The sequence below is a fragment of the Podarcis bocagei genome (assembly GCF_964188305.1).
Source record: "Podarcis bocagei genome assembly, chromosome: 5".
In the NCBI taxonomy this organism is placed as follows: Eukaryota; Metazoa; Chordata; class Lepidosauria; order Squamata; family Lacertidae; genus Podarcis; species Podarcis bocagei.
In genome coordinates, this window is record NC_138129.1 from 65,376,882 (window position 1) to 65,403,842 (window position 26,961).

The 26,961-nt window shown below is 43.0% G+C and overlaps 1 protein-coding gene across 1 annotated transcript; it reads left to right on the top strand.

Moving 5' to 3' along the window:
* IL12RB2 (interleukin 12 receptor subunit beta 2) lies at positions 1-26,877 on the top strand. Its single transcript, XM_081195283.1, has 16 exons — positions 1-63; positions 6,926-6,965; positions 8,806-9,080; positions 9,977-10,091; positions 10,577-10,764; positions 12,325-12,467; positions 13,751-13,889; positions 16,701-16,780; positions 20,041-20,257; positions 20,904-21,101; positions 21,973-22,074; positions 22,164-22,319; positions 23,064-23,198; positions 23,759-23,846; positions 24,746-24,845; positions 25,187-26,877. Exons 1-16 carry the CDS (start codon positions 18-20, stop codon positions 25,721-25,723), a joined length of 2,559 nt encoding a protein of 852 aa, XP_081051409.1. The 5' UTR covers positions 1-17; the 3' UTR covers positions 25,724-26,877.
* Positions 26,878-26,961: the final 84 nt, after the last annotated feature.

A 26,961-nucleotide genomic window follows, 5' to 3' on the forward strand; every position in this document is an offset into this window, starting at 1 on the left:
TTCTGTGCGGCCAGCCCATGAGGTGCCGATGGGAAGAGGAACTTACATCTGCAGTGAACCGGGGTGAGTTGCCGCATAGATGCAGATAATAGATATATACAGTGCTTTTTTCTGGGGGGGACGACGCAGGGGTATGCATACTCCGAAACATTTTGTGAATCTTTGTGCTTTTGTCCATTTACTGTATTTATTTTTCCTGGTTTGAACTATAAAATGGTGATTTTGAGTCGAAATGAGAGTACCCCTAAACATTTTTTAAAAGAAAAAATAGCACTGGATATATAACTGAAAAGGAAGGGGAAGAAGGAGCTCGTATTTGCTTGGCACCTGAGGTGAAATCAGGGACATAAGCCTCCTTACTGGGCAAAAGTATAGTGGCTTGCGACCCCTCATCTTTTTAAAGCAGAAAGAAGCCAAATTGTTCCCTCTGATTCCATAGTAAGATCTATGGTTTTAAAGTAGAGAGTCCTATTTGGTTCACAGAGCTTACTCTTAGGTCATTGGGTATGGGTTTAGAGCCCTTCTTGAACATAGTGCAGGTAAGGTCCCAGCTGGGCATGGGGCAGTGCCCACAGAAATGCTACAGCTCCTGGTGTATCAAAACTTTTGCTAAAGAGAAAAGTTGAGGAGTGGAGAAGGAGTCAGAGGCATGTACATAAGCAGTGGAGATGCCTTGCCAAAGAATCAAACAGGTGAACAAGGCATGGAAATGCTCTACTTCACGCCTTGTGTGGAAGCAGCTCTCTTAAGGGAGAACTTGTAGGAGGGAATAGAGGCCCTTTCCAAAAGCTTTTTTATTTAATTTAATTTTTTAATTAAGCTTGTCCTGAGCCAGTACAATAAACTAATTGCACCAAGTGGATAAGCCAGGTTAAATGGTGTTGCAGTGGATTCATGTTTCAAAAATCTCTAAATGGTGTGAGTATATTTCCCCCCCCCAAAAAAAAAATAGATGAAATGCAGAGACTACAAATAATGCATTGCTTTTAAAATAAAAAGTTTTGTAAACTATCAGGACACTGATGTGACAGGAGATTTGCTGGTGTTTGCCATTTCACGAATGATTTGGGGGGAGATGGGGGTGCTGAGCCCACTAATTTTGTCTTAAATAAATCTAAGTGGTGCAGGCATGGGGCAGAGAGGAGCTCATTATTATAGTATGATCGCTATCCAAAAAGTGCCCACCTAGTCTTCATACAGCTGGGTAACAACTGCAAAATTAATAATAAATCAGTGGAAAAGTCCCTGACAATGATGGGGAAGCTGTTCTAGGCAGGTGCTTCATGGCAAAGGACACAGTTGAAAGAGAAAGGGGCCAAGGAGAGATGAGTTTGCAGTGCAAAGTGTGGCTGCAGCAAGAAGCAGGGGATGAGAGATGATCAGCAGGACAAAGTGATTTCAAAGTGAAGACTAGAACATTAAAGCTGCTATACAAATCAGGGTATCACTCGCGTGTGTTTGTGTGTAAGATGTAGTCAAAGATTGGGGAATGTGGAAAATTACCAAGCAGATTCCGTTTTAAGAAATGTGTAGTACTGAAAAGGAATGCCTCAAATTCACTGATCCCTTTATGAAGGATTTAAGCATTTGAAAACCCCACGGCTGAATGCACATCTTCTTTGTTCTCAACTCTTCCCCTCTTTATCACAAATGTAACAATTTTAAAAATCATTTGTATGCCCACTTTCTTGTTTAATTCTCCTCTTGATGAAGTTAGTATAACTGGCACTTGCAAACAATTGTTGTTGCTCCCACAATTTTTCCTTCCGTAACAATCCCATTTGTGAAAAGTACTTTTTCTTTATTTTTAGGTTTCTATATTGTTTAGAGGGTGTGGAGAGAGAGGTAAAGAGGTTACAGTCTGTGCGTAGATATATTTGAAGATCAGAGGAGCTTTATAAAGCTTCTGCCTTATATTGCCCCACAACTGGTTTCTCACTTTCCCATCCTCACTCCCCTCTAATTTTTACATTAGGAAAGGACCATAGCCCAGTGGGACAACATCTGCCTTGCATGCAGAAAGTCCAAGGTTCAAGGTTCAGGGGTCTCCAAGTAGGGCTTGGAAAAACGCTTTCCTGAAACCCTGGACAGCAGCTTCCAGTTGATGTAGGTCAGGCATAGGCAAACTCAGCCCTCCAGATGTTCTGGGACTACAACTCCCATCATCCCTAGCTAACAGGATCAGTGGTCAGGGATGATGGGAACTGCAGTCTCAAAACACCTGGAGGGCCAAGTTTGCCTATGACTGATGTAAGCAGTACTGAACTAAATAGAGCCATAGTCTGACACGCTATAAGGCAGCTTCCTATGTTCTCATGGCATTGGTGGACTTGGAGACAGTATGGTACCCAGTAGGCTTCTGGGTATATGGTTTCAGGCAAAGGGACATATGATTCTAAAGACAGAATTCCATGAATTGGTCCCCACTGGAAGAATTCCAAAGAGGATCATTTGATATTTTCCGACTTAAACCTGTGAGGTATTTTCCCCTGCTTCCCTCAACAAACTGCCTACATTAAAAACAATTCTTGTAAAAAGGAATCACACTTCTTTCTTGTAAATGGCCTGGGCTGCTCACTCATCCATTTCTGAGTGCTTGACAGAAAAAGAAACCAAAAGGAAAAGCAATTCATCTGGTTTGCTTTGTTACCTGACGTATCAACCTGAACAAGCCAGACAGCCATACACCATCTCCCAAAGAGACTGTGGGAACAAGATTTAATGAATAAATTTATATTCCTTCCTGATGGTGAAAGAAAAGGCTCAAAAAGAAGGTCCAAATTTCCTACAAACAACAATTTTCTACAGTGACTGTGGAGCTGGAAGCAGTCTGTAGTAATCCCACTAAGGCGATCATTTTATGCTGATGTAGACAGCAATGTGTAATAGTGGTAGGACCAGTGATATTTGGTGTGGAGACAGAAAGGAGAACACAAGACCATCCTTATCTTCATTTGGGAAATGCTGGAGGATGTGGAAATATAAAATATAGTACATTATTGAAGTACTGCTATTACAGAATACTTTTCTTGGCAAAATATCCTCCATTTCAGTGCTATTTTTCTAGAAAAACAGTTGCCGGAACTCACCACCAATGCCTCCCCTGTTCTCTTAGAATGACAATGGCACCCACTTGAGAGATGCCAGAACTGAGTTCTGGTGAGTTCCTGCTGGGGGAAAAAGCCCTGCCCTATTTGGTTGCTCCTGCCTCCCTTCCCCCCCAAAAACAGCTGTACTCAGTGACGGTATTGTCACCCACATGAGATGGCTTAGAAATTCAAAGGTGACATAATTAAACCATTTTTGTTCTTGGCACACAAGCTATTTTCCTTTCTCTCTAGCTGGGTCTTGTAATTCTGAAACGTTAACAGAAATCTGTTAAACCTGTTTGAGCAGATGTGGGGAGGGAGGGACTGATATTGTACACACAGAGACACACAAAGTGAGCGGTGTTGACTCTCTTGTCATACCAATTTAAAATGTCTGGAGAAACTATCATGTGCCCAGAATGCCAGCATAACTGAACACAACCAGTGGTGTATGGTTACATAAAAAAGAACACACTGCAGTGTAGCCAGAAGTGCCGTTTAAAGATTTTTCCAGTCACAGAAGGGATGTTTCGGACTTACAAATTAGCACTGTGTGAGAAAAGGGGAGAATCCAGAAAAGTAGGTTCTTGTTTCCCCCCTCACATTTGCACAAGTTCCAGAGTAAGGCTTCTGATAAGCCAATTCTTAATATATTCTTTTCTAAATGGTCACTTTATACTTATATTTTCCTTTTCCACAATTTTTATATTGTAACACAAAATAGTATGGGGAACCGTTGGTTCTCCAGATGTTGCCAAACTACCACTATCATCCCTGGTCATTGGCCATACTGGCTGGGGCTGATGCGAACTGTAGCCCAACAACTTCTGGAGGGCCAAATGTTCCCACCCCTATGTTAAATAGCTCATTGTCTGAAAACATTAATGGTACACATTTAGCTTTAGTACCATGTGGGTTGACTGAATTTTCCTTCTTGTTGATTCTGGTGAATTATACATTCACACTTTCACTGACAAAAAGAGATCTGTGCAAATGATGATTATAATAAATAAGAAAATCCAGTTTTTTACCGTTATTATCATTATTATTTATTAATTTTTTGAACTGCCTTTTAAATGTGACTCATTTACAAACGTACCATAAAAACAGCTATGGATCATTTAAAAAAAAAGTACCAGAAATAATAACTAAAGATAGATTTAGAAACAAAATGAACACCTAAAGGCAGAGACATTTTCATCCAGCTATAAAGGTTTTTCAAAACAAAAATGTATTCATTTTTTCCAGAAGGTATAGATAATGAACACCTGTTCTAGTTCAACATTACTAGTTAAGCTGTTACATTCTTATTGCCAATTATATTACCTGTGGCACAAAGCATATGAAAGCAGAAGTAATTTTTGCAGACAAAAACAACTTTTGAGGAACTTTTCCATTTGTGCAGATTTCTGCTGACGATACTCCCCAATTAAGTATACATATGATTCCAATTGGATTCATTTGCACTTGCAATTCCTCTGAAAGATTCAAAGATCAATTCATGTATATTGTACCTTTTCTCGTAATGTGCAATCTAAGTTATTTCAGCACAGCAAACAAAACAGAATTGGATTGCTGCTCTTTGACAACCCTTCACAGTCCTAACCTGTCTCCACTATTCTTGCTCTTCCACCTCATAAGACTGCAGAGGCCTAATTTTGCCCCTTGGCAAGCAAGGGATGGCAACCATTGAAATGGTTCCACCATACTTGAATATAGACCACAAGTGAGCAAACTACAGCAACTGCATCCAATGCAGCACTGATACTTCCTTGGTGTATGGCTTAGGGGAAAGGTTTCTCACCAAACTAACAGACAACAAATTAGGAGGATCCAGTTGTGTGTGTAAGCACACTGAAGTCAGAAAGTAATTACTTTTATTTGTTTTTCAGAACAGTGGCTGTAGCTGGTCTACTGTACAAAATGAATCAGTAAATATCATTAGACAGTAACCCCATTAAACCCAGTGGGGTTTATCACATAGGATTAGGGGGTTATCTGTGGTACCCATGGTGAAAATAGAAGCAAGACAGACTGTATCTGAAATATACTCAGAGTCCTGTAGTGATTTCATACTCTTTATTGTAGCTTGTAAAACAGTGATTGAATTGCCCACCAAACCTCAGGCTTTTATATACATTATTTACACAATGAGTCCCGTCTGATTGGCTGATTCTGCTTCCCTCCTGGACCCTGATTGGTCTTTTCCTGCAGGCCAATCAGTTGTTGCATTCTAGGATCCTACCAGCCTAACAGGCTGATTAACTTCTTCCTGGAGCCTGATTGGTCTTCTCCTGCAAGCCAATCAGTTGTTGCATTTTAGGATCCTACTTGCCTATTGTTCTAGGATCCAAGGTTAGTACATAGCAATATCCTGGATTAGATAATCCAAAACATCTTCATCTCTGGGTCTGCCCGCCACCAGCAATGTGGTTCTTGATAGAAGGAAGGTTGTCCACCGCCCTGACGCAGGCACCCTCTTTTCAGAGAGGACCTGGCAACTATAACGCTATGAGCAGCACATTTTGGGGGGAAATCAGCACTAGGATGTTTATCTGAATTGATGCAACCCAAAGGCTGCTATGACCTTTGGAATGATTCTGTTTCTCTGTTTTTGTTTAAGCACTTGTGCTTCCAGAAAAGACAGAGAAGCAGCAGCATTTGCTCATGAACCAGAAAAGAAACCCAAGAATATTGCTAATGAAAGGCAAAATAAAAAATAAAAAAAATTACAAAGAGCTGGGGAATCCTAAAATTAGGCCCTGCTCCTAGAATGAGCTTCATGTTTTAATGTAACAGTCTGTTATTTCTTGTAAAATCCAGATGCTCAACGTTGCACTGAAAAGTCCCAGGAGCTTGGGATGTGGTGGTGGAGAAGCTCTGCCTTCCTGTTCTGAGAAGTAGAAAAGATCCCTCAACCCCATTACCTTTGATGAGCAGCTAAAGGGGTTATTCCCCCCCCCCACCACCACAGAGATTTATTTGTTTGTTTTAAAACAGGGCAAGCAAACCCCAGCAAAAACCCATGCATCAAGATGTTCTTCACAGCACATGTTCCCTTAAAGGTTTGGCTTTTAGTACACATGGGAATAGGTAAGTATTTATAATCCCAAACAAATGCAGTGGCTTCACTATTTGGGGTTGGGGGGGATCCTTGGCCCAAACACCCTCAGTAGGATTCCTAAACCTGGAAGTGTTCTGTTCTGTGCATGGCAGGCGCAAACCTGAGAATCTTCTCATGAAGATGCTCCTACCAAGTAAGGCGATTGGCTCCCTTTGGCCCAGTACAGTCTACTCTGACCTATTGCAAGTCCCAAAGGCTTTGGGCAGAGGTCTCTCTCATCACCTGCTATCTAACGTGCTTTTAAGTTGGAGGTTTCAGAGGTTAAGCCTAGATCCTCATGAATGCAAATAACATGGCCTGCTATCGTCGTGATGCATAGTACCATCCCCAGTTGGGAGTGATGAGCATAACAACATAAGGAGTGCCTGCTAGATCAGGCCAGTGGCCCAGTTAGTCCACCATCTTGTTTTCCCAGTGGTCAACTAGACACCTATGGAAAGCCTGCAAGCGAGTCCTGGGCCTTCTCGCCTCCTGCAGTTTCCAGACACTGGTATTCAAATGCATACTGTCCCCAACTAACCTTTTATCAGGCTGCCACTAAATCCCAGTCGCAGCACCCTTTGGGGACTACTTTCTTTGCCACAGTGAGTTTCCATCTGTTAAGAAACCTTGCTCATTTGGGGGGGACTGCATGTTCTGGGGAAAACTCCTCCTTTTATTTGAACTGTTCTATCAGAAAGCATCACATTTTCCTTTCCTTTTCTCAATCTAGGAGTACATTTTGGGAGCTCAGTTGCTTGCAACAGTAAACAGTTGAGTAGCATTGCTCTCTCTCTCTCTTTCAAATATTCTGTTTATGTATTAGGCTAAAAACATTGTTAAGAACCACCCATCAGAGTTCCTAATTGTATAGCACTCTGCAGAGCCGATACATAGATTTACCTACTAGGAACTGCATATTGACTGTGGGGCCTATTGCTACAGCAATTGTAATTGCAGATAAAAGGACAGGCTGAATTATCTCTAAAGAACCTGCATTGATATTGACACAGGAACTACTTAAGCCTTAAGGGATATGATTATTTCATTTTCCATAATTGTTTCCAGCCATTTTCAGTTGTGTGCGAGAGTGCAGGAATCTGCCCTATGGCCATATATACTTTACAGTTTATTGAGAAGTCCTGCTACAATAAGATGGCTCATTTGTTGCTTTTGATTGCAAGTAGGGGCTCATCCAAACTTCCGTATGTCCCACAGCTAGGGTTGCCATATTTTGAAGAAGAATAAAAAAAGAGGACACATTTGCCAGAAACTGGGGCAGGGGGGAGGGGATGCGGGAACAGGGCCACGCCATGGTGGGGTGCGCATGGGAATGACATTGGTGGGCACCAGAGAGTGACACAGGAAAATTCGGTGCAAAAGGAAACTCCCCGGACATTTTGGCAAATTCAAAAGATCTACCCAAACAGAAATTTAACTCTGAAAAGGAGGACTTGTCCTGGAAAAGGAGGATGTATGGCAACGCTACACAGCTTTCCCACAGGAAAACCCACTCTTTACTGCTGAATCGAAGCAAATGTCAATCAGGTTTTTCATGCATTGACATTTGCTCCGATTCAGTGCTAAAGAGCAAATTTTCCTGGGTGAAGGGGCAATGCAAACAGAAAACTGCTCAGACTCCCTACCTAGAAAGCACAGGGCAAGCCGAAAAATTAATGAACAAGCCCAAAATTAATTCATTAGGATCAAATCACTGGAAAATATAACTGTTCAAGCAAAAATGAGCACCAACTGTATTATTTCTGTATATACACTGAAAGAATTCACTTGCTCCCTACGTTGTAATTATATAATATCAGGCCTGCCAGGCACATACCGTATTTTTCCATCTATAAGACACCCCCATGTATAAGGACACCCCCCTATTTTGGGGGACTCAATTTTAAGAAAAGGAGGGGAGATGGCCCAAAGTTGTTGAGCTTCTCCCCCTACCCCCTCACGCAGCAGCTGCGGGCAGGAAACACTCCCTAGAGATCGTTTCCCACGCGCAAGGCTCAGTCCCCCTCCAAACCCCATGGAATCTAGCTGCCCTGAGTGACACAGGAATTCATTGCAAGGGAGACACCTGTAGGTGGGGGTTTTCTGATCGTCTGCTTGAATCTAAACAACGATGGAAGCAAAAGCAGCAGGCATGCTGGTAGCACAGGGTTTGGGGTGTGCAATTAGTTATGTAAAAGGCTAGACAAGAGGACCTTGGAAGCCCAGACCTGTGTCTAGAAAGCACGGAACAAAGTTAAGTGTGGGCGATGGGGATCCCCTATGATGGGGATGAAATCGATCCCACCATTCTGCAGCTGATCAGTCATTTGAGAGAGGGAGTTTTCTTCCCAATCACAGCATGGTGGACTGGCAGGTTTAAACCTTAATTCTAAAGTTTAGCAGTATATGGTGACAAAAATATCCTTTCATTGGGAGGGGGGGGGTAACAGCCGTCAGCATCAGGATGGTTGCTCCAGACACCCTGATTTAGAACACATTTCTCTTACCATATAAAGGCAATATGTGAAGCAATTTTCCATTGCGGTATCCAAAGTTGATTAAGTTTCCAATAAATTATTGCAGCACATGTCATGTTTGTTTTCTGCATTATAGGGGAGGCATGAATGCTAGTGACACAGTCGTGTCAAATGGATCAACTGTGATTCTGTCCTGCTGGCTAAACAACAGTGGATCATCTAGCAATTTGCAGAACAAACATACAATAACTATTTTACACAACCACTCAGCAGTAAGCAGCAGCTCTGGCTTTTTGGTCAGTGCTCACATTTCACAGCACACATTTGGGAGGCAGACGTTCAAATGCCAACGGAGTTCTCGGCAGGAAAGGAAAGGAGTGATTGTATGTGGAGTTTACGTCGATGTTGGAAGTAAGGAAGTGCTTTTTTCTGTAAGTGTTTTGCTGGTGTTCACAGACAATATGTGTGTGTGCAAACAAAAAATATATAATATAACACGGCAGCAGGGATGGCAAAATCAAGAGGCTCTGGTGCCTCTCACTCAATAACTTTCATTTATTGAGGAATGGAATGTTGTGTCATAGAAACATGAGGTATTATTCTTTCCATATACTTTTTTTTTAACTGTGTGGGGCTTTTCACAGAGACATCCCTGGACTGCACCCAGCAGCACAATCCAGCTAGAAGTCAAGCATTTATAAATCCCATTCTCAATCAAAGAGATTTAAGCTAGTGATTTACTTTCCCATTGAAATCAATGGGACATAGCTTGGGGTAGTCATTCCATATTTTCAGACCTGTGTAAAGGGGGAGGGATCTTATTTTTTGAGGTATTTTATTCTTTAGTGATATTATATTGTGCACCAAACTCTTAGCATAAAAAGGGCATCAGACTCAGGGCATTCCTTGTCCCCCACTTCCTTTTTCTTTTTGCAATAGATTTACTGTTGTGAAGCATGACTTTCCTCAAGGCATTCTTTTGTTGTTGCAGGGAGAGAGTGTTTTACAAGCACTTTTGCACCAGGCAAAATCTGATCATCGCTAGATATCCATCCCCCCCCCACACCCCTCTATGCCTCTATACCAGTCATTCATTGATGGACTCTGAATTATGCTTTAGAACTTTGGGTCAGCAGCACAATCCTATTTTGCACTTAAGTAATGAAATAAGCAAATATGAACTCTTTGCATACATGTAATCTACAGGCCTATTTAATTAAGAATAAATGGATAAATACAAGTCCTAGATGCCAAAGGAAGGGTTCATATTAACAAATATTAAGCCACTTATTTTGTCTCCTTTTAAGTTCCTCCAGCCCAGCCCAAAAATATACTCTGCATTCAGCATGGAAAGGATGGAAGTACTATTTGCACTTGGGATAAAGGACACTATACCTACCTTGATACTAACTATACATTACAGTAAGTCTCACTTGTGTCTCAGTTTTTACTGTATTCCTGTTCACTTGCACCTGCCTGTTGTCTGAGTTCTTGCTACCTTGACCTCCTAAAGCCCCACCACCAGCAGCATATTGCACTTGTGCTGGAAACATGTCTCCTTGTGAAACCATCTTGGTTAGTCCTTCACAAATGGAATTGCATGTATTGTTTTGTACTGTTTCCTTCTACGATTTTCTTTCTACTTTCTGAACTACTTTGTGGGTTGCTAATTGTGTCATCTGCTATGGCCCCAACTCCTGGACCTAAGCAGCTCTGGGTTCAGATCATGTAATCTGCTTAACAGAAGTGTCAATTGACTGTATATAATATGGTACTGAGCAGTATTCAATTAACTGTCGCACAATGTTTTATGGGTGTGAAATTATTCTAATCTCAGCAACAAAGCAACATTCTTTGAGGGTAGAAAAGGGATGACCTATTCATCCAGGTTTATCTTTCTATTGCAGGCTAACAAATGGAACCACCAATGAAGCAACAGTATGGAAAGATGAAAGGAATCAAAATAGCTCATATGGCTCAGTAGAGCTCAGAGTGAAGTTGAATTTTCAGTCCACCTATACAGTTGTCATCAATGCCACCAATGGACTGGGAATGGTTTCTTCCCAACCAATTCAATTCACATTAACTGACATAGGTAAATGTCAGGAATTTGCCTCAATTAAATTCATAGTATTTGGCTGGCACTCCAAAGGCTTTCTAGAGAGTATTTGTTTGGGTGCAATTTCCTTTCACCCACCAAAAAGCCAATAAAACAAAAGAAACCTGTGCCAAAATTCACTTGGTCAGTGGCAGAGGTGCCAACTTGAATAAAATATTGGGGGCGGGGCAGATAAGCTCCACCCACATAATCAATTACAAGACACACCACAGACACACTATTTGAATGACAATGCCCATCAACTTTGGGGTGGCCTGGCCCCCTCAAATATTTTAGGGAGGGCACGAAGAGACCTTGCCCCCAAGGAGTTGGCTCCAATGGTCAGTGGTGATTGTTTGCTTTCATGTCTAAACGGCAGGCTCCCACTCTGTCACAGTATATCAGAGATAGGGGGGTTGTGTGCAGCTTCTGTGGTATAGGACACAATTGTTCAGAAATGAAAGTAAATGCTATATACAGAGAATGACGTGTTAAACTCGGGCTACGGTTGAGTAGTTAACTTGTGAGAACAGCAGTACTATTAATCAGCACTGACTCACACACGAAACACTGAATCGCCTTTTTATTTTTTTAAAAAAGCCTTGATCGCAGAGTTCCCATATGAGTGAGTCATGTGAAGAGGGAGGACTTCACGTAGTGGCCATATTGCTTAGCGTGTTTTTGAAAAAGCACATGGTGGCAAAGTCCTTTGCAGTGGAACCTGCCTGCTTCCATTAAAATCTGGTGCCCATAAAGAGAAAAAGAGGTGCTGTTTATCTTTTAGATTTGTTAGCCACCTGTACTCCTAATTGTCCCAAGTAGAGAGATAGAATAATAAGTTATCTAGAACAGTGATATATATAGCAGTGGGAATAAAGAACAGTTGAAGGTGAAAATGCAGAGGGGCTAATGCATGCCAGCACATATCGGCATTTTACCAGTCAGTCATTTGTATTTGACTGGGGCATCTGTTATTTATTTTTGTGAGGGTGTGGGGGGAAGGAGCTGGACTCTGTCCTCTTCTTTAAATGAACATGGTCAAGGCTCCCCATGTAATACAGCTGACCAGGCTGCTCCTAGTGCAGCAACAGGAATGGACTCATAAAATAGCATACGTTGCTGGACACAATACAGTGGTGCCCCGCAAGACGAATGCCTCGTAAGACGAAAAACTCGCTAGACAAAAGGGTTTTCTGTTTTTGCGTTGCTTCGCTAGACGAATTTCCCTATGGGCTTGCTTCACAAGACGAAAACGTCTTGCGCTTTTTTTTAAAAGCCGCTTGAAGAGGTGCAGTTGCGACGGACCGTGCTTCGCCAGACGAAAAACATCGCAAGACGAAAAGACTCGCGGAACGAATTATTTTCGTCTTGTGAGGCACCACTGTATGTTTTCACGAGCAGTTCCCAATCCAGCAGAGGGGTCCGCAGCTCATTCCTCAAAAAATAAGAATCACTAGTATAAGCTTTCTGTGTATGACCACTGGCAATTTCAAGCTAACTTCTGTGTTTTCATTTATTTCATTTCCTTCAAATGCATTTTTGGTCAACATAAATCAGTGAAGCCACATGCACCTGTGAACCTCTCAGTGGCATTTGATGGTTTTGATGCAAGAAATTGCAGCATTTCGTGGCAAGATCAACAAGAGGCACAACACTTTAGATTAAGATACCAACCAATGAACAGCAATTCTTGGACCACGGTAATGTCTTCTAAATGTATTCTTGTATTACTAATGTGGCAAAACGGCTTGGTTGTTTACAAATTATTTACAGTAAGGTAAATTCCTCTTTCCATACCCAAGCTAAGCAACCCATACTGAAGGAATTAAGAGCAAGTTATACAGAATTAAGTTTTCGATATTTATCTCAGGATTACTAGACTTGGAATATTTCCCTGGACAACCTGCTCATAGATGATCCTGTGTATACATACTTGTTTGAACACTGCAAAGATTAAAAAGAAGCAGCATAGAAAAATATGATTGGTGTGTACACAAAACACACACTTCGAATTCTGCAGTCATCCTAGTTTCAGATCAGGAACAGGCAATTTTGCATAGATTCACAACCCAGTTACCAACTTAGCTCATACTTCTAAATGGATTTCTACTGATAGAAGCAAGGAACCTAGAAGTTCCTGGGCGCTAGGCTCCTCTATACATTTCTTCACCATTTTATAGGCCTACAGATAATATGTAAATCTTGCACTCATAGAGTTCATCATAGTAAAAGCAGTACTGCATTTAGAGAAGGGCTTTGGGCTGATGTCCAGGGCCCCTGTCAGCAGAAGGAAGAGGAGGGCCCCTAAACACAGAAGGGCTGTCCCTCTTAGGGAAATGAAGCGAAGTCCATTACCATCTAAAGCAGGGGTGGCTAACCTTGTTTGGACTCCAACTCCCATCAGCCCAAGCTAGCATGACCAACAGCCAGGGGCCATGGAAGCTATGTGTCTGAAGTGCCACATTCTAACCACCCCAATGCAAATAGATGCCCCCACCAGGATCATAAGGTCTAAAATTACCGTACTTAAATGTACCACCACCAAGCATAAGGTAAAAAATCATGTGATTCTCCAGGTGACAGTGAAAGAAATGACCTCACAACCTGCTGTTCTATTCAACTTTAATAGGTTAATGAGGTGCTAATGGCGCCAACACTGTTAATTACTCCTCAGTTACACACACCTCTGAAGAGACAGGATGAGAGCTTGTGGTAAAGGAAATGCACCATTGGTTCCATTCAGCAACTAATAGTATACAGTACTGTGATCCTGTATTGACCTAGCAAAGTGTTTCCCAAATTTAGGGTCTCCAGCTGTTTTTGGACTACAACTCCCATCATCCCTAGCTAGCAGGACCAGTGGTCAGGGATGATGGAAATTGTAGTCCACAGACAGCTAGAGACCCACGTCTGGGAAACACTGGTCCAGCATTTGGTTTAGAAAACAGTTTTGATGCTCACTGTATTTTCCTTTTCATTCAAGCTTGAAAATATAAACCGCAGAAGATATTATCTACATGACCTGAAGCCAGATACAGCATATGAATTTCAGGTTTCCTGCAGGTTCCTGCCCAACAAAGGATTATGGAGTGACTGGAGTATGTTGTTTCAAACAGAAGCAGGTGATACAATTTTGAAATGCCTAGCATTTATTTTTGTACCTATGTAGAAATCAGCTACGGATAACACATTCATGCTTGCAGCCAAATTATCATCTCATAGGAATTCGGTGAGGAATAGAAATAATATTCATATACCCTGGAGACCCAAGCAACAAAACAAGACATAAGAAAGAAATATTTTTCTCTGTTCAGCGAAACAGATACACAAGACTAAGTCAGAAGAATAAAGGATCTATAGTGAAAAGCTCTCATAGCAGTCATCACAAATCAGCAAAAAGGTATACATGTGGAATACCCACTAACACAGCAAGGATGCAGAACCAATGTCGTGTGGCCTGCACAACAGAACTTCCCCGCCTTGTCCTCTCCCTGCAGGCTCCAATGTCTGCCCTGGAGAGTCCTCCAAGCCTCTAGAGCAGATTTTGAGGGTATACGGGAGGCTGCAGGAGGGAAGTAAGAGGAGAAAGTGCCACTGAGGAGTAAGTCTGATGCATGAGCACGACAGCCTGTGGCCAGTCTGCCCATACTTATAAAAAACACCATCCACTTTCCTTCAAACTGGACCATCGCACAGACCATGCCACAAAGTTTTCATTTCCTCTGTAACTTAGAAAACTTTCAGCAACAATTTGTAGCTTATGGTCTTTGATGTCTTTGTGGGTTTTTGTCAAGCACAGAAAGACGTTACTATAAATTCTAACCCTTGCATCACTGACCACTAGTGACATAATCAGTTCCTGTCACTGACAGATGCAGCAAGAGGTGTGAACGTCACCCTCTCACCCCTTTGTGGCAACTGACATTTTATAGTAGTACCTGCAAACCTTTTAAAAGGGCTTGGAGTAAATGGAGGATAAGGGTATCAATAGCTACTAGCCATGATAACTATTGCTGCCTCTGGAATTAGAGACAGCATGCATTTGTGTGACAATTCAACAGTGAGAGAGGGCTGTTGCTCTCATCTCAGTTTAGAGGCTTTCCAGAAAGATCTGGTTGGTTTCTGTGGTAAACAATGCCATAGGTCCCTTCCAATCGGGATTCAGGCCTCACCATGGGACTGAAACTGCCTTGGTCGCGCTGGTTGATGATCTCCGGCGTGCTAGGGACAAAGGTGAGAGTTGTTTCCTGGTTCTGCTGGATCTCTCAGCGGCCTTTGATACAATCGACCATAGCATCCTTCTGGACCGTCTAGAGGGGCTGGGAGCTGGGGGCACTGTTATACAGTGGTTTCGCTCCTTCCTCCTGGGCCGTGTTCAGAAAGTGGTGGTGGGGGATGAGTGTTCAGACCCCTGGGCCCTCACTTGTGGGGTGCCTCAGGGTTCCGTCCTCTCCCCCATGCTATTTAACATCTATATGAAGCCGCTGGGAGAGATCATCAGGGGGTTTGGACTGGGTGTCCATCAATATGCAGATGATACCCAGCTCTACCTCTCTTTCAAATCAGAACCAGTGAAGGCGGTGAAGGTCCTGTGTGAGTGCCTGGAGGCGGTTGGAGGATGGATGGCGGCTAATGGATTGAAGCTGAATCCTGACAAGACAGAAGTACTGTTTTTGGGGGACAGGGGGCGGGCTGGTGTGGAGGACTCCCTGGTCCTGAATAGGGTAACTGTGCCCCTGAAGGACCAGGTGCGCAGCCTGGGAGTCATTTTGGACTCACAGCTGTCCATGGAGGCGCAGGTCAATTCTGTATCCAGGGCAGCTGTCTACCAACTCCACCTGGTATGCAGGCTGAGACCCTACCTGCCCGCGGACTGTCTCGCCAGAGTGGTGCATGCTCTAGTTATCTCCCGCTTGGACTACTGCAATGTGCTCTACGTGGGGCTACCTTTGAAGGTGACTCGGAAACTACAACTAATCCAGAATGCGGCAGCTAGACTGGTGACTGGGGGCGGCCGCCGAGACCACATAACACCGGTCTTGAAAGACCTACATTGGCTCCCAGTACGTTTCCGAGCACAATTCAAAGTGCTGGTGTTGACCTTTAAAGCCCTAAACGGCCTCGGCCCAGTATACCTGAAGGAGCGTCTCCACCCCCATCGTTCTGCCCGGACGCTGAGGTCCAGCGCCGAGGGCTTTCTGGCGGTTCCCTCATTGCAAGAAGCAAAGCTACAGGGAACCAGGCAGAGGGCCTTCTCGGTAGTGGCGCCCGCCCTGTGGAACGCCCTCCCATCAGATGTCAAAGAGATAAATAACTACCTGACATTTAGAAGACATCTTAAGGGAAGTTTTTAATCTCTGATATTTTACTGTATTTTTGGTTTCTATGGAAGCCGCCCAGAGTGGCTGGGGAAACCCAGCCAGATGGACGGGGTACAAATAATAAATTATTATTATTATTATTATTATTATTATTATTATTATAGGTCAGCATGGAGAACTAGCGAAAAAATTGCTCTGGTTGTAGAGGAAGTAATAACACAGTTACCCAAGAAAACAGAGTAAAGATGGCTAAATAAGGGGAGGAAGCAACAACACATGGTGATTATGCCATTCAGACAAATCACCTTTCCACTATTCCCCCCACCCCGCTTGCTCCAACAGTGACCCAACCACCATGACATCTTTTGGATGAAAATATTAGCTCCAATCCCATTTAGCTAGGTCATGGTTATGTGAAGTGCAGGGGGGCTTTTATAGTTGCTTGCCAGGCAACTACACCAACCTACCTCATTCTTCAGTGGGGACCTGCCACTATATAAAACAACTATTCCTTCCCATTTGTTTTCTATGTGCTGTCCAATACTTTGCAAAAACCACACCCAAATCAACTAGGCAATGTGTTATAAAGCTCTTCTTTCTCCTTTCATCCAGTGCCACTTCAGCCAATTGATGTCTGGTATTTAATGGAAGATGTGTCTTCTGAAATGCAGAATATTACCCTTTTTTGGAAGGTAAAAATATCTACTCACCTACGCCATTTTGAGGGTGTTGCTGTATGTGTATCTAATCCAAAAGCATAATAGTTCTTTACCCTAATTTAGGGGTGGGAAATCTGTGGCTGCCCAAGTTTTGTTGGGACGACAACTGCCAAGCTGGCTGGGGTTGATGGGAGTTGGGTAAGCGACCCCATTACTGCATTAGAAAAGCAACTCCTCTTCAAAGAGAAAAAGTACATAGCAGAGTTCCCAATTTATTTGGATCAGCTGACATTCCATAGAATAGTGAGCTGCCAAAGGGTGGTGTAATAGTTGGCCTGTTAGAACTTGGCTGGAGAGACCTGGGATTGCATCCCTGATCAGCCATATGGCATGACTGCAATCCTATGAATAGCTTACCCCATTGAATTCAGTGGTGCTTTTGGTGGCCTAGGTGTAACTTGTAAAACACATCAGGTTGAATTCAAGGAAGTTGTAGCCAGAAGAGACCCATTAAAATTGATGGGCCTAAGTTAGTCGTTTCCATTAATTTCAACAGGTCCACTTTGAGTTTGAATAACATGGCATACAACCCAAAAAAACTATTTTCCTAGTGGAAATGCAACCTTTGGCTTTTCATTGCAAATGCACAGAAGAAGTACATAGAAAGTACAAAATGCAGAGAAGTACAAAGAAGTGCTACCATTTAAACCACTAATATGTAGTAAGAGAATGAGGGAAATAATCAAGGGCTAGGGACTGATTTCCTTTGATGAGGTTCCAACTCTAGGTGCCTCCAGATGAGGTGTGTTTAAATACTTAGCATTCATCCTTACTTGCTGGCACAAAGTTTACATGTTGGTTAGACTAGGTCTGATCTCCATGAAGCATTCATTCTGATTTCTTTAGAAAGTGTTACACATCATCTTGTTGATAATTCATTCATCCCACATTTTCAATGCATTTCCCTGTCACTTTCCATAAGTCTTTTCGCGTATGTGGTTTTGCACTAGGGTAACAGAGCACCTGAATCCACTTTAAATGCGCAAACTTAAAGTTCTGGAACGTGCTTAAATCCCCACCTCAAAATACAGGCACCCTTCCTCTAAGCCAATCTCTCCACAAAGCAGGGGCGCCGACTTATAAAAAATATTGGGGGGGCCCATACCGGGGTCCATACTGGCGGCAGGATGGCAGTGGTGCTTTTGCATGCAAGAACCGGCCTGCCCTCCCCAGGCTTCGCGCCAGGAGGCGGCCACCCCCTCCTACCAACGTCACCTTAGCCGAACCCAGAAAAAAAGCCCCGCTCCAGCGGCGGGAACTCCCGTCCCCTCCATTCTCCCCTCACCCCGGTCCCTCGCCAGCGACGAATACGCCGTTCCTTGGCCCCGCGGCTCCATTCCTTTCTAAAGTCCCGCCGCTGGGGGTCTTCCTCTGACTGACCAACCTGCCCGCCCCTTCTCAGGAGCTCCCGGTCACTTTGGGAGGCGCGCGCCGGAGTCCCCTGCACGGTTTTTGGCAAGGTGCCTGATAATTTTCTTAAATTATTGGGGGGGCAGAGCCCCCCCAAACGAATTTTTGAGGGGGCTCGGTCCCCCTCAGGCCCCATAGAGTTGGCGCCTATGCCACAAAGCAAACTTAGAAACCATGCACATGCCAGACCAATGAAGGTACATCAGTTGCTCTGGCAGATAACACCATTCCTGCCCTGAGAAAAGGCCACGAGCAAAAGTTTCTCTCCCCACATACCCACTTCCTGTTCCACTATACCACTGCCTTCCCCTCATTCCCCTCTGCTACTCAATTCTTGGTACAGCTTTGCTCAAACAAGCAGTTTCTTACCTTTTTTTGTTATTCACACTGAAAGCAGATTCTCATTCATACTGGCTGCTTCTTAGAAGAGAGGAAAGCCATGCTGCAGTTTCACCTGTGCTTTCTTCAGCTTGTGGTATTCTTGGTTCCACCCATTTGTCACCTTTGCCTGTTTGAGAGTTAAGAATCCTTAATGAGGCACACCCTACAATACTTCAATGAAATGCACTAGTAGACTATGTCGTCTTTCCCTCACATTCCCTCTGAGAAGTTCAATAATACTAGCATCAAAACACACACACAGCTTCCCCAAATAATCCTGGAATTCTAAGTAGTTTAGCAATCAATCCCTCTTCCCATGGAACTCTGGGAATTGTCACTCTCTGAGGGGAGTTGGGGTCTCCTAACATCTCCCAGTACCCTTCACAAACACCAGTTCCTTGGGTTCTTTAGGGGAAGTCATGATGGTTTAAAGTGGCCTGAAACAGCTTTAAATGTGAAGGGACAAGGAGCCTCAATATAAGGGGAATTAATAAGGAGAGTTTGTGTTTCATGTGCCCAAGTCTGCTCTTAAATGAAAGTAGCCTGTGCCAAGCTAGTGAAGTATGCTCTTGTCTAATGTTTTTTTGTCAAGAGCACTTTGAGAGGGGTTTTTTTTGGGGGGGTATACTTGTTACAATTGGACCAGCCATGGGCCCACTTCACCTTCCATGCAATGCATTGTGGGAGGTGAAACTTCTTACACACACACACACTCAGCCACTTCCCTCAAGCCAGCTTCTCATCAAATTGTAGTACAAGTAATATAAACAATGAAGGGAGTCTGAGGGAAGAAGAGATGTTTCCTTTTGCTGCAGCAGCCAAATTCATTCTCTCTCAGCTCCAACTCCCCATCTGTCAAATTGGAACAACATCAGAGGGCTTTTGTGAGGGCAGTCTGAAAGAAACCTGCGTCTTAAAATGCTGCACCGATACTGAGGGACAGCAGCTTGCTACAATATGGGAAGCCAAGTACAACATCCGCACTCACCCAAAAATACTAACAAGGATTATTTGAACAAGCCTCCTTCTCTCAGCCTGGCTTCCCTTGGAAGTTTCTTAGACTTGACACTTGTGTGTTAGAAAATGCAGTATAAATTCCTTTTAAAATATAACAAACGGTAATCTCTCAGGAGCTTGTCATTTCTGCCCCACCTTTTCTTCAGGCGGCTTACATGACTCCCCTCCGCTCCCATTTTATCCTCACAATCCCCCTGCAAGGAAGGACAGTTATGCTTGGAAGGGGTCTATGTGGCTGACCCAAGTTCATCCAGAGAGCTTGATGGCTGGGGGAGTGGGGAAGGAGAGGGAATTTGAACCCGAGTCTCTAATGGCCAACTGAATGAATGCTGGCTTCCAACTGCTGCTAAAACTTGTTTCGTGTGTGGGCGTTGGTGAAGCATGCAAAGAAAAACATGTGCTATTTTATTTTATTTTTTTAATAGATGAGTGTATTAGAAGTGAGAAGGAAAAGTCTTGAGTACAGAGTGACGTTTTCAGCCCTAAACCAGATGCGTCAAAGAGACATGGGAACAAATTCTACAGTGCAGACCATATTCTCACAAATCATTACTAAAACAGACTATAACATTACAATTTGTTCTCACAACTCACGGGGAATATCCCAACCCATTTATATCACTACTAAACTAGGAATTACAGGTAAGACCCTTTCCTCCGATTCATTTGATTTCAATATGATTCTGTCTATTACAAAGCTGCACTGGAATGTTTTATACATGGCAAACCATCATTTTATTAGTTTTTTTGACTCCAGACTCCAGTTGTAAGTAATAGGTCAGCATTGTCCTGAGGGAGGTACACACACAACTTTGTTTAGTTTTGTGTCTAGTATTCGATCATAGGTACCCCTCCCATAATTTCCTAGTGGAAAGAGAAAACCCTTAACTGGCAAGGACCGTGGCATTAACTATGGTAACTATTATGTTCCTGTGTAGTGCCTACCACTTTTAAGTGCTTTATAAATAATGTATTATTGTTGTTACTGTATTTGTTATCAATGGTACACAATTACTTAGAATTACACTTGGGTCCAGGCTAAGCAAGTTCTGATTTAGTCCCACTGGAAATCAATGGGGCAAGTTAGCCATGATCAACAGACCTAAAGCATGATTTATTATAGTCTAGACTTAATCCATATTGCTTAGTTCCAGTTCTTATTCCATCTCAAGTTACTTTTACTCTTGGATAATTTTGATTTCTGATGTTGTACTCCTGTGTTCAGCTAAGGATTTAATATTTTTCCTGGTCTCTCTCTCCCTCCCCCCCCAAAAAAACTTTTCAAAAGATCTGCCACCCCCAAACCATCTTTCTACTGTATCACTGCGGAACGGAAGAATCTCTGTTGCATGGGAAGCCCCTACTGCATCTTTCCCTTTTATCAATGGATATGTTCTACAGTGGGCAGAGCTCCATCACAGCAGTAACTTGAGAACTCCCATAACCTGGCTCAAAATCCCAGTCTCCAATCTCACAGCAACAACAGGTAAGTTGCACAGGAGAGCAGTGGGCATCCCTGTGGGCTTTATTAGGGGGAAGGCTGGCTCTGTGCACCTGGCAAAGGATGGACGATTACAGTTTTTTGGATAGCACTTCACCCCCACACACATTAGGCTGCAGCTTTGCACACTGCACAATAGTTTGTTCTGCCTTCCAATTTTTCCAGATGGCATGAGATTATCTCTTTTGAGCTGCAGCTCTCATCATAGTCACTGGAGGCAAAAGAGGAATTTGTGTCCTGTCAGTCTCAATGAGCTGAGCTCATCTAATAAAAGCAAGCTGCTCAACACCTTATTACTACCAAACTCAATGCTAGCTTTCGGTTCCCTCCATGTCCTTTTTATTATTATTGCACATTCAGGATGATTTGTGCTAATGATGCTCTCAAGGTGGGCATACATGATCCCACATTCAATATTGTTTGCAACTGGAAGTTTTGGGGTTTGGAAAAGCTTCCTTTCCAGTCAGTGCATAGCCCATTGCTTCCAGCTGAAATGCCACAACTTTTTATATCACAAAAGTTGTGGTTTATTTTTCTTTCGCTTTTGAAGTTCTGTAGCCCCTCCAGACAGCAATAATGTGATAGCATTGGGGAAGCCTCACAGGACTGGCAAAACAGAACAAATCCACCACCTTTATTGTTATTTTTCTTTGTTCCCTGTTTATTCGGGTCATTCCATTTGACTCACAGGAATAGCAGCTTTGTAAATGCAGTGCTCTAAAAACCATGCTTTATACCTATGTCCAATCTATGACTAAATATCAGGTGTTGTCCAGCCCATGCTTTCTCAAACTAGGCTTGGACTCGGTCTCACAATAGACAGATTTGCATCAAATACCATTATTGTCCTTTCTAGAGAGCCTAAAGCCTAACACCTGTTATCAAATCAGTGTGTTTGCCCTCTACCAGAACAGAGCAGGAAGAGCCGCTTCCACAACAGAAGATGTATCAGCAAAAGGTAAGGGCAAAGGCACTCCAGACCTAAACATACCTTTGAGACCCAACATAGTCAATTCAGATTTCTCAAAATGATTTCATGTTTTGCAGCCCCATTAAAAGGACCTCAAATTAACACAACAGTAAAAGAAAGAAGCATTTTGCTCTCCTGGCAGGAAATTCCGGACGATCATCGATTGGGCTGCATCGTTCACTTCAAATTATACTTGCAAAAGCAATTTGTCATGGTGCCCCCTAAAGTCTACGGTAGGCATCTGTTAAAAATTAGGGCTTGGATCCCTCTACTGGAGGTGGCAAATCTGTGGCCATACGGATGCTGTTGAAACTTCCAACTCCCATTGGCTCCAGCCATCATGGTCAAAGGTGATAGGTGTGGGGGCCTTGCAACATCTGGAGCTGTCCCTCTATGGAAAAAATGGGAGCAAAGTTTCTCAACAGAGGGGAGGGGTGCTCCCGCCCCACAACATGACAACAGATGCACAAATCACTTCGATACACTGTTGTCATTCTTTTGTTTTAGCTTAGATTTTGTTAATTAATGCCGGGCATTTTACTGTGAAATCACTGTGAAAGCAAATTTTGGCCAAATTGATATTGGGAGACATCCAGTGATTGTGCCTGCTTGTGTAAGGGGACTTCCAGTTTCTTTTCCCTTGATGCACCCTCAAAACACGCTCTGGAGAAGATCCCAATCCTCTGGAGCAGATTTCAGGGATGTGCAAGGAGGAACTTCAGAGGGGACGGGAGGAAGGACAATCTCTGCTGCACAAGCAGGAGCCACACTGGGTTTCACTTCAGAAACAAATTAACTGCTGAGCCCCTAGGCTGTAATGGTTGGCAGCAGATGGTGAAGCTAAGAAGTTGTAGACTATTGCAAATGCTTGGTGAAAGATGGGTGTGGATGGGAGAAAGTACTTGTGACTTGATACTAGCTGATACTCATATTTCCCTCATTCTCTTCCTTTTCAACCCTCTCCCCACTCCCAACAGATATACCTAGCACAGCCCCACAGCCATTCTCTGTAAGAAGTGTAGAGCCTGGTGCTGCCTATGTTTTATGGATGACAGCTTCCACAAAAGCTGGAGAGAGCCCTGAAGGAAACAAGCAAGAGGTTTACATAAAAGGTCATTATTGGGGGGTGGGGATTAAAGGTTTTGGCTCCATAGTAGTACACTGAAGGCACTTCCAACTTTGCACACCACAGGATGAGCTACTGTAATTGAAGACAGGTTTGGGGAAGAGTTTGGTCACCGGTGTGGGTGGATGTATCAGCTTGGCTCAGACGTAATTCTGCATCTCAAGCATCATTAGGAATGCAAAAGCTGGCCTATACTGAATCAAGCCATTTGTCTAGCTCAGTATTGTCTGTAATGACAATGGCTCTCCAGGGTTTCACGCAGGGGTCTCTCCCAGACTTACCTGAAGATTGAATCTTCTGTATGCAAATAATTTGTTCTGCCACAAAGTTGTGACATTTCCTCAACATAGTGAACAGCATCATACATCTGAAATAATACTACTTCTGCATAAGAATTGCAAGAATTGCTGAATGCATCAGAGAAGCGCATCTCAGATTTTTAGCAATAGGTTAGAGAATGTTTTAAAGCTCCCTTCCCATTAGAAGAAGTTGGCATAATTATGATAAAGAAGTCTTTCTAAAGTAACAGATATCTTGCACTTACAGATGCACCCAGCTGGGGTTCTGCTCTAACAATCTGCATTATTGTGGGTCTTTCCATCTGTCTCTGCTTTGTGCCATCCATTAGGCAAATGTAAGTGAATGCTTTCTTTCTAAACATTTAACAGCATGCAAATGGTATACTGAAGAACAGTAGTGTAATGATAAAAAAAATGCACACAGAAAAAGGTGTTCAGGTTACAGTCAGGCCCTACGCTCATTAAACCCAAATTCCAAATCTCCTGATAGTTTCTCAGTAGGTTTTATACTGAAGACTCTAAAGAGAATAAAAAACGTTGTGATTTTCACAAGTTATCAATAAATCTGATTTTGACAATTTCAGTACTTCAGTGCATCTCTGAGGAATACTCTGGAAATCTATGCTACAGGAGAGAGTTAATGAGCCAATAGTGGCTCATAGGCAGCTTATGTCAGGAGAATTAAAAGAGGATACACAGCTTCATGATGTGATCCTCCCCCAGCCAAGAGTACTAGGAGGTAGAAGGTCCAAACGAAGGGGCTCCATGGATACAGCAGTTTCTTGGAACAAGAAGAAACAGCACAGAGAATGGCTTGAGTGTGAAGGAAAGTAAGAGAAAAGGAGAAATAAAAGTGAGCGGCCACAATGTGGTTGAGGAAGCAGAATTAGTGACAGGGGTGGTGTATGTGGCAGATATAGATAATAGGGACATTTTGGTGTAAGGCTCTTAGGTTTAGGAGCATCAGTAGTCCCTAAGATAAAGGACCTTAGCTGAATGCCAACCATAATTACCACAATTTTTAACTTGAATATGATTATCATAAAACAGAGACACAGAGGCCGAGCCATTTAACTTCATTTGGCCCTGCAGAGACCCCATCAACATAAGGAAGAGTCATGGATAAAATCCCAGCATATTGTGCTAGAAATGTGTCTCCTTGCATAACTATCTGGATTAGTATTTCACAAATAGATTGGCAAGTACTGTAATGTTTTGTACTGGTTCCTTCTAGGCTTTCCTCACTGCTTTCTGTTCTGCTTTGTGGGTGGCAAGGGAAAGCTGTTCCAGATCCAGCCAACTCTTCATGTACTAAAGAGTTCACATCTGTAGAGGTAAGCTTGCCTGTCACTGGTATCACCTGTAGGAATCTCTTTGCTGATGAGCTAGTTTCTGCAAAGAGCCAAATAGCTGCCTTAAATAGCTGGCCAGCAGAGAAACAACTGCAGAAGATGCAAATAATTTTGCTACTGCCATTTGCCAGCAGGGAAAAAGAAAGGAAATTTGGTTCCTGGTAACTTTCTCTCACACAAATTTCATAGCCTGCTAAACGCTGTAGCACGTCCCCAGCCACTGTGCACAATCACTGGCTTTTATGGAAAAGCAGTTTGCTTTTAGGGAAAGCTAGAAAATACTTGTACATTAACTGAAATTTCTCCCCTATCTCCTCAAAAAGGATGAACACAGCTTCTATTCTACACAGTTCCTTAAGAACCAGAACAGCGTTGAAGAGCCTGAAACTCTACAAATAGAGGAGATCCTCATGAAGAGGCAACAGATGCCATCTGTGGATGTGTCCCTCTTCAAACCCACAGAGGAAGGAGGAGGGAGCCACAACTGGCCAACTGCTATCAGCTTCCAGGAAGAGGATCCAATTGTGAAAAACTTGGACTATGACCCTTTGATCACCAGCAGGACAGATGATGCCAGCCAACACCAGCTGCTGCCTTTGTACAGAAAGGTTGGACCCGAAGAACCAAGTCAAGGCCAGGAATTTTCAGTGTACCTTGCCAGTCCACATGGCAATGTAACAGTGGACTACTTACCGACTATTTCACCTGCCATTATGGACACTGGTGAAGACAATGGCGAATCTGAGCTAAACCCATTATTTATTTTCCAAAGAACCTCTTTTCTACCACAGACATCCCCCTTTGGTGGAAAGCTTACTCTAGATGCTATACAAATGGACTGTGATTCTTTCACAGAGTAAGGCTGCATTCATGTAACATCTTATCCAGGAATGCTTTAAACTTAATGGGAGTAGACATGACAGGATATAGCACAACAGGCATTCCTTAATCCCCTCACCACCTTCATGTGAAACCTAGCATGAGGAAGTTCATGAGGACAAAGTCCCTTATTTAGGTTCCAGCATAAATATGAGGTAGTAATTGCTGCAGTAGCTCAGTCACACAAGAAATGAAAGTTAAAAAGTTGCCGCATCTAGAATACAGTGAGAATGTATATCAAAAGTGGTTTCAGAGAACTGTGGGTTGTAGCCAAGTTAGCCCATTTAGGCAAGGAATTCTGCCTATGCAGCCAGACTTCTCCCCGTGTGCCCCCATCTGCTCCAAAGGGTTGAAGGAACCCCTAGAACAGATGTGGGGACATGTGGAGAGGAAATCCTGTTGTGCAGGTCAAAGTCCTTGTTCTAACAGGATGTCTTCATTGGATACAATCCTGAATGTGTATGAAGCTCCCAGTTAAAAAACCAAACAGGCTGCAATGCAGAGGAGTGTGAGGGAGGTGTGTGATCCCAGTGGGACTTTCTGGCTGTTGGCTCTTCTCAAGTAGAAGCCCCCGTCTCTTCTACTTCATTGCATAACAAGCATCCATTGTCCACAGCCCATGAACAATGTGGATGTGAGGAATTGCCCTTGCCTCTCAAGCCTAGAGGTAATTATTTTGAGACTGGAAAACCTGAAGTCCAGCACAGGCATTCAGGTCCACCATCTTACAGACACAGTTCATTGTCTGAGGATGTATCTAAATCAACATCATGATATTGTGTAATAATTTCCCTACACAGTCTAGATTATTGGGTTTAGATGCAGGAAAATTAAGGCCCCAATTCCTAAAAGAGTTGTGGCAAGAATAACACACTACCAGGATAGGATACTAAAGTGACAAAAGATACAAATATTAACAGATATCCACTGAATATCCTCAGAAAAGCATCACTTTATAGCCAATTATTATGGTAGTAGCATACCACCATAATATTTGCCTCTCATCTTCTACAGGTTATTAGGACTGCCATCATCTCTTCCTCATCTCACACATGACAAGGTAGCTCTAGACACTAAAGTGTAGTGATTATTTGCAGTTTCCATTGTAGCAATAATAAAAATCTACCCAAAACAATGTCTTTTACTGTTTGATTATTTGATTGTTGTTAGCCGCCCTGAGCCCGGCTTCGGCTGGGGAGGGCGGGATATAAATAAAATT

Excerpts from the sequence above, each read along its gene's own strand:
- IL12RB2 (XM_081195283.1), top strand. The coding sequence starts at position 18 with ATGAGGTGCCGATGGGAAGAGGAACTTACATCTGCAGTGAACCGGG. Across the intron at positions 6,966-8,805 it reads GTTGCTTGCAACAGTAAACA|GGGAGGCATGAATGCTAGTG; the intron begins GTTGAGTAGCAT and ends TCTGCATTATAG. Across the intron at positions 21,102-21,972 it reads CAATCTCACAGCAACAACAG|AGAGCCTAAAGCCTAACACC; the intron begins GTAAGTTGCACA and ends TGTCCTTTCTAG.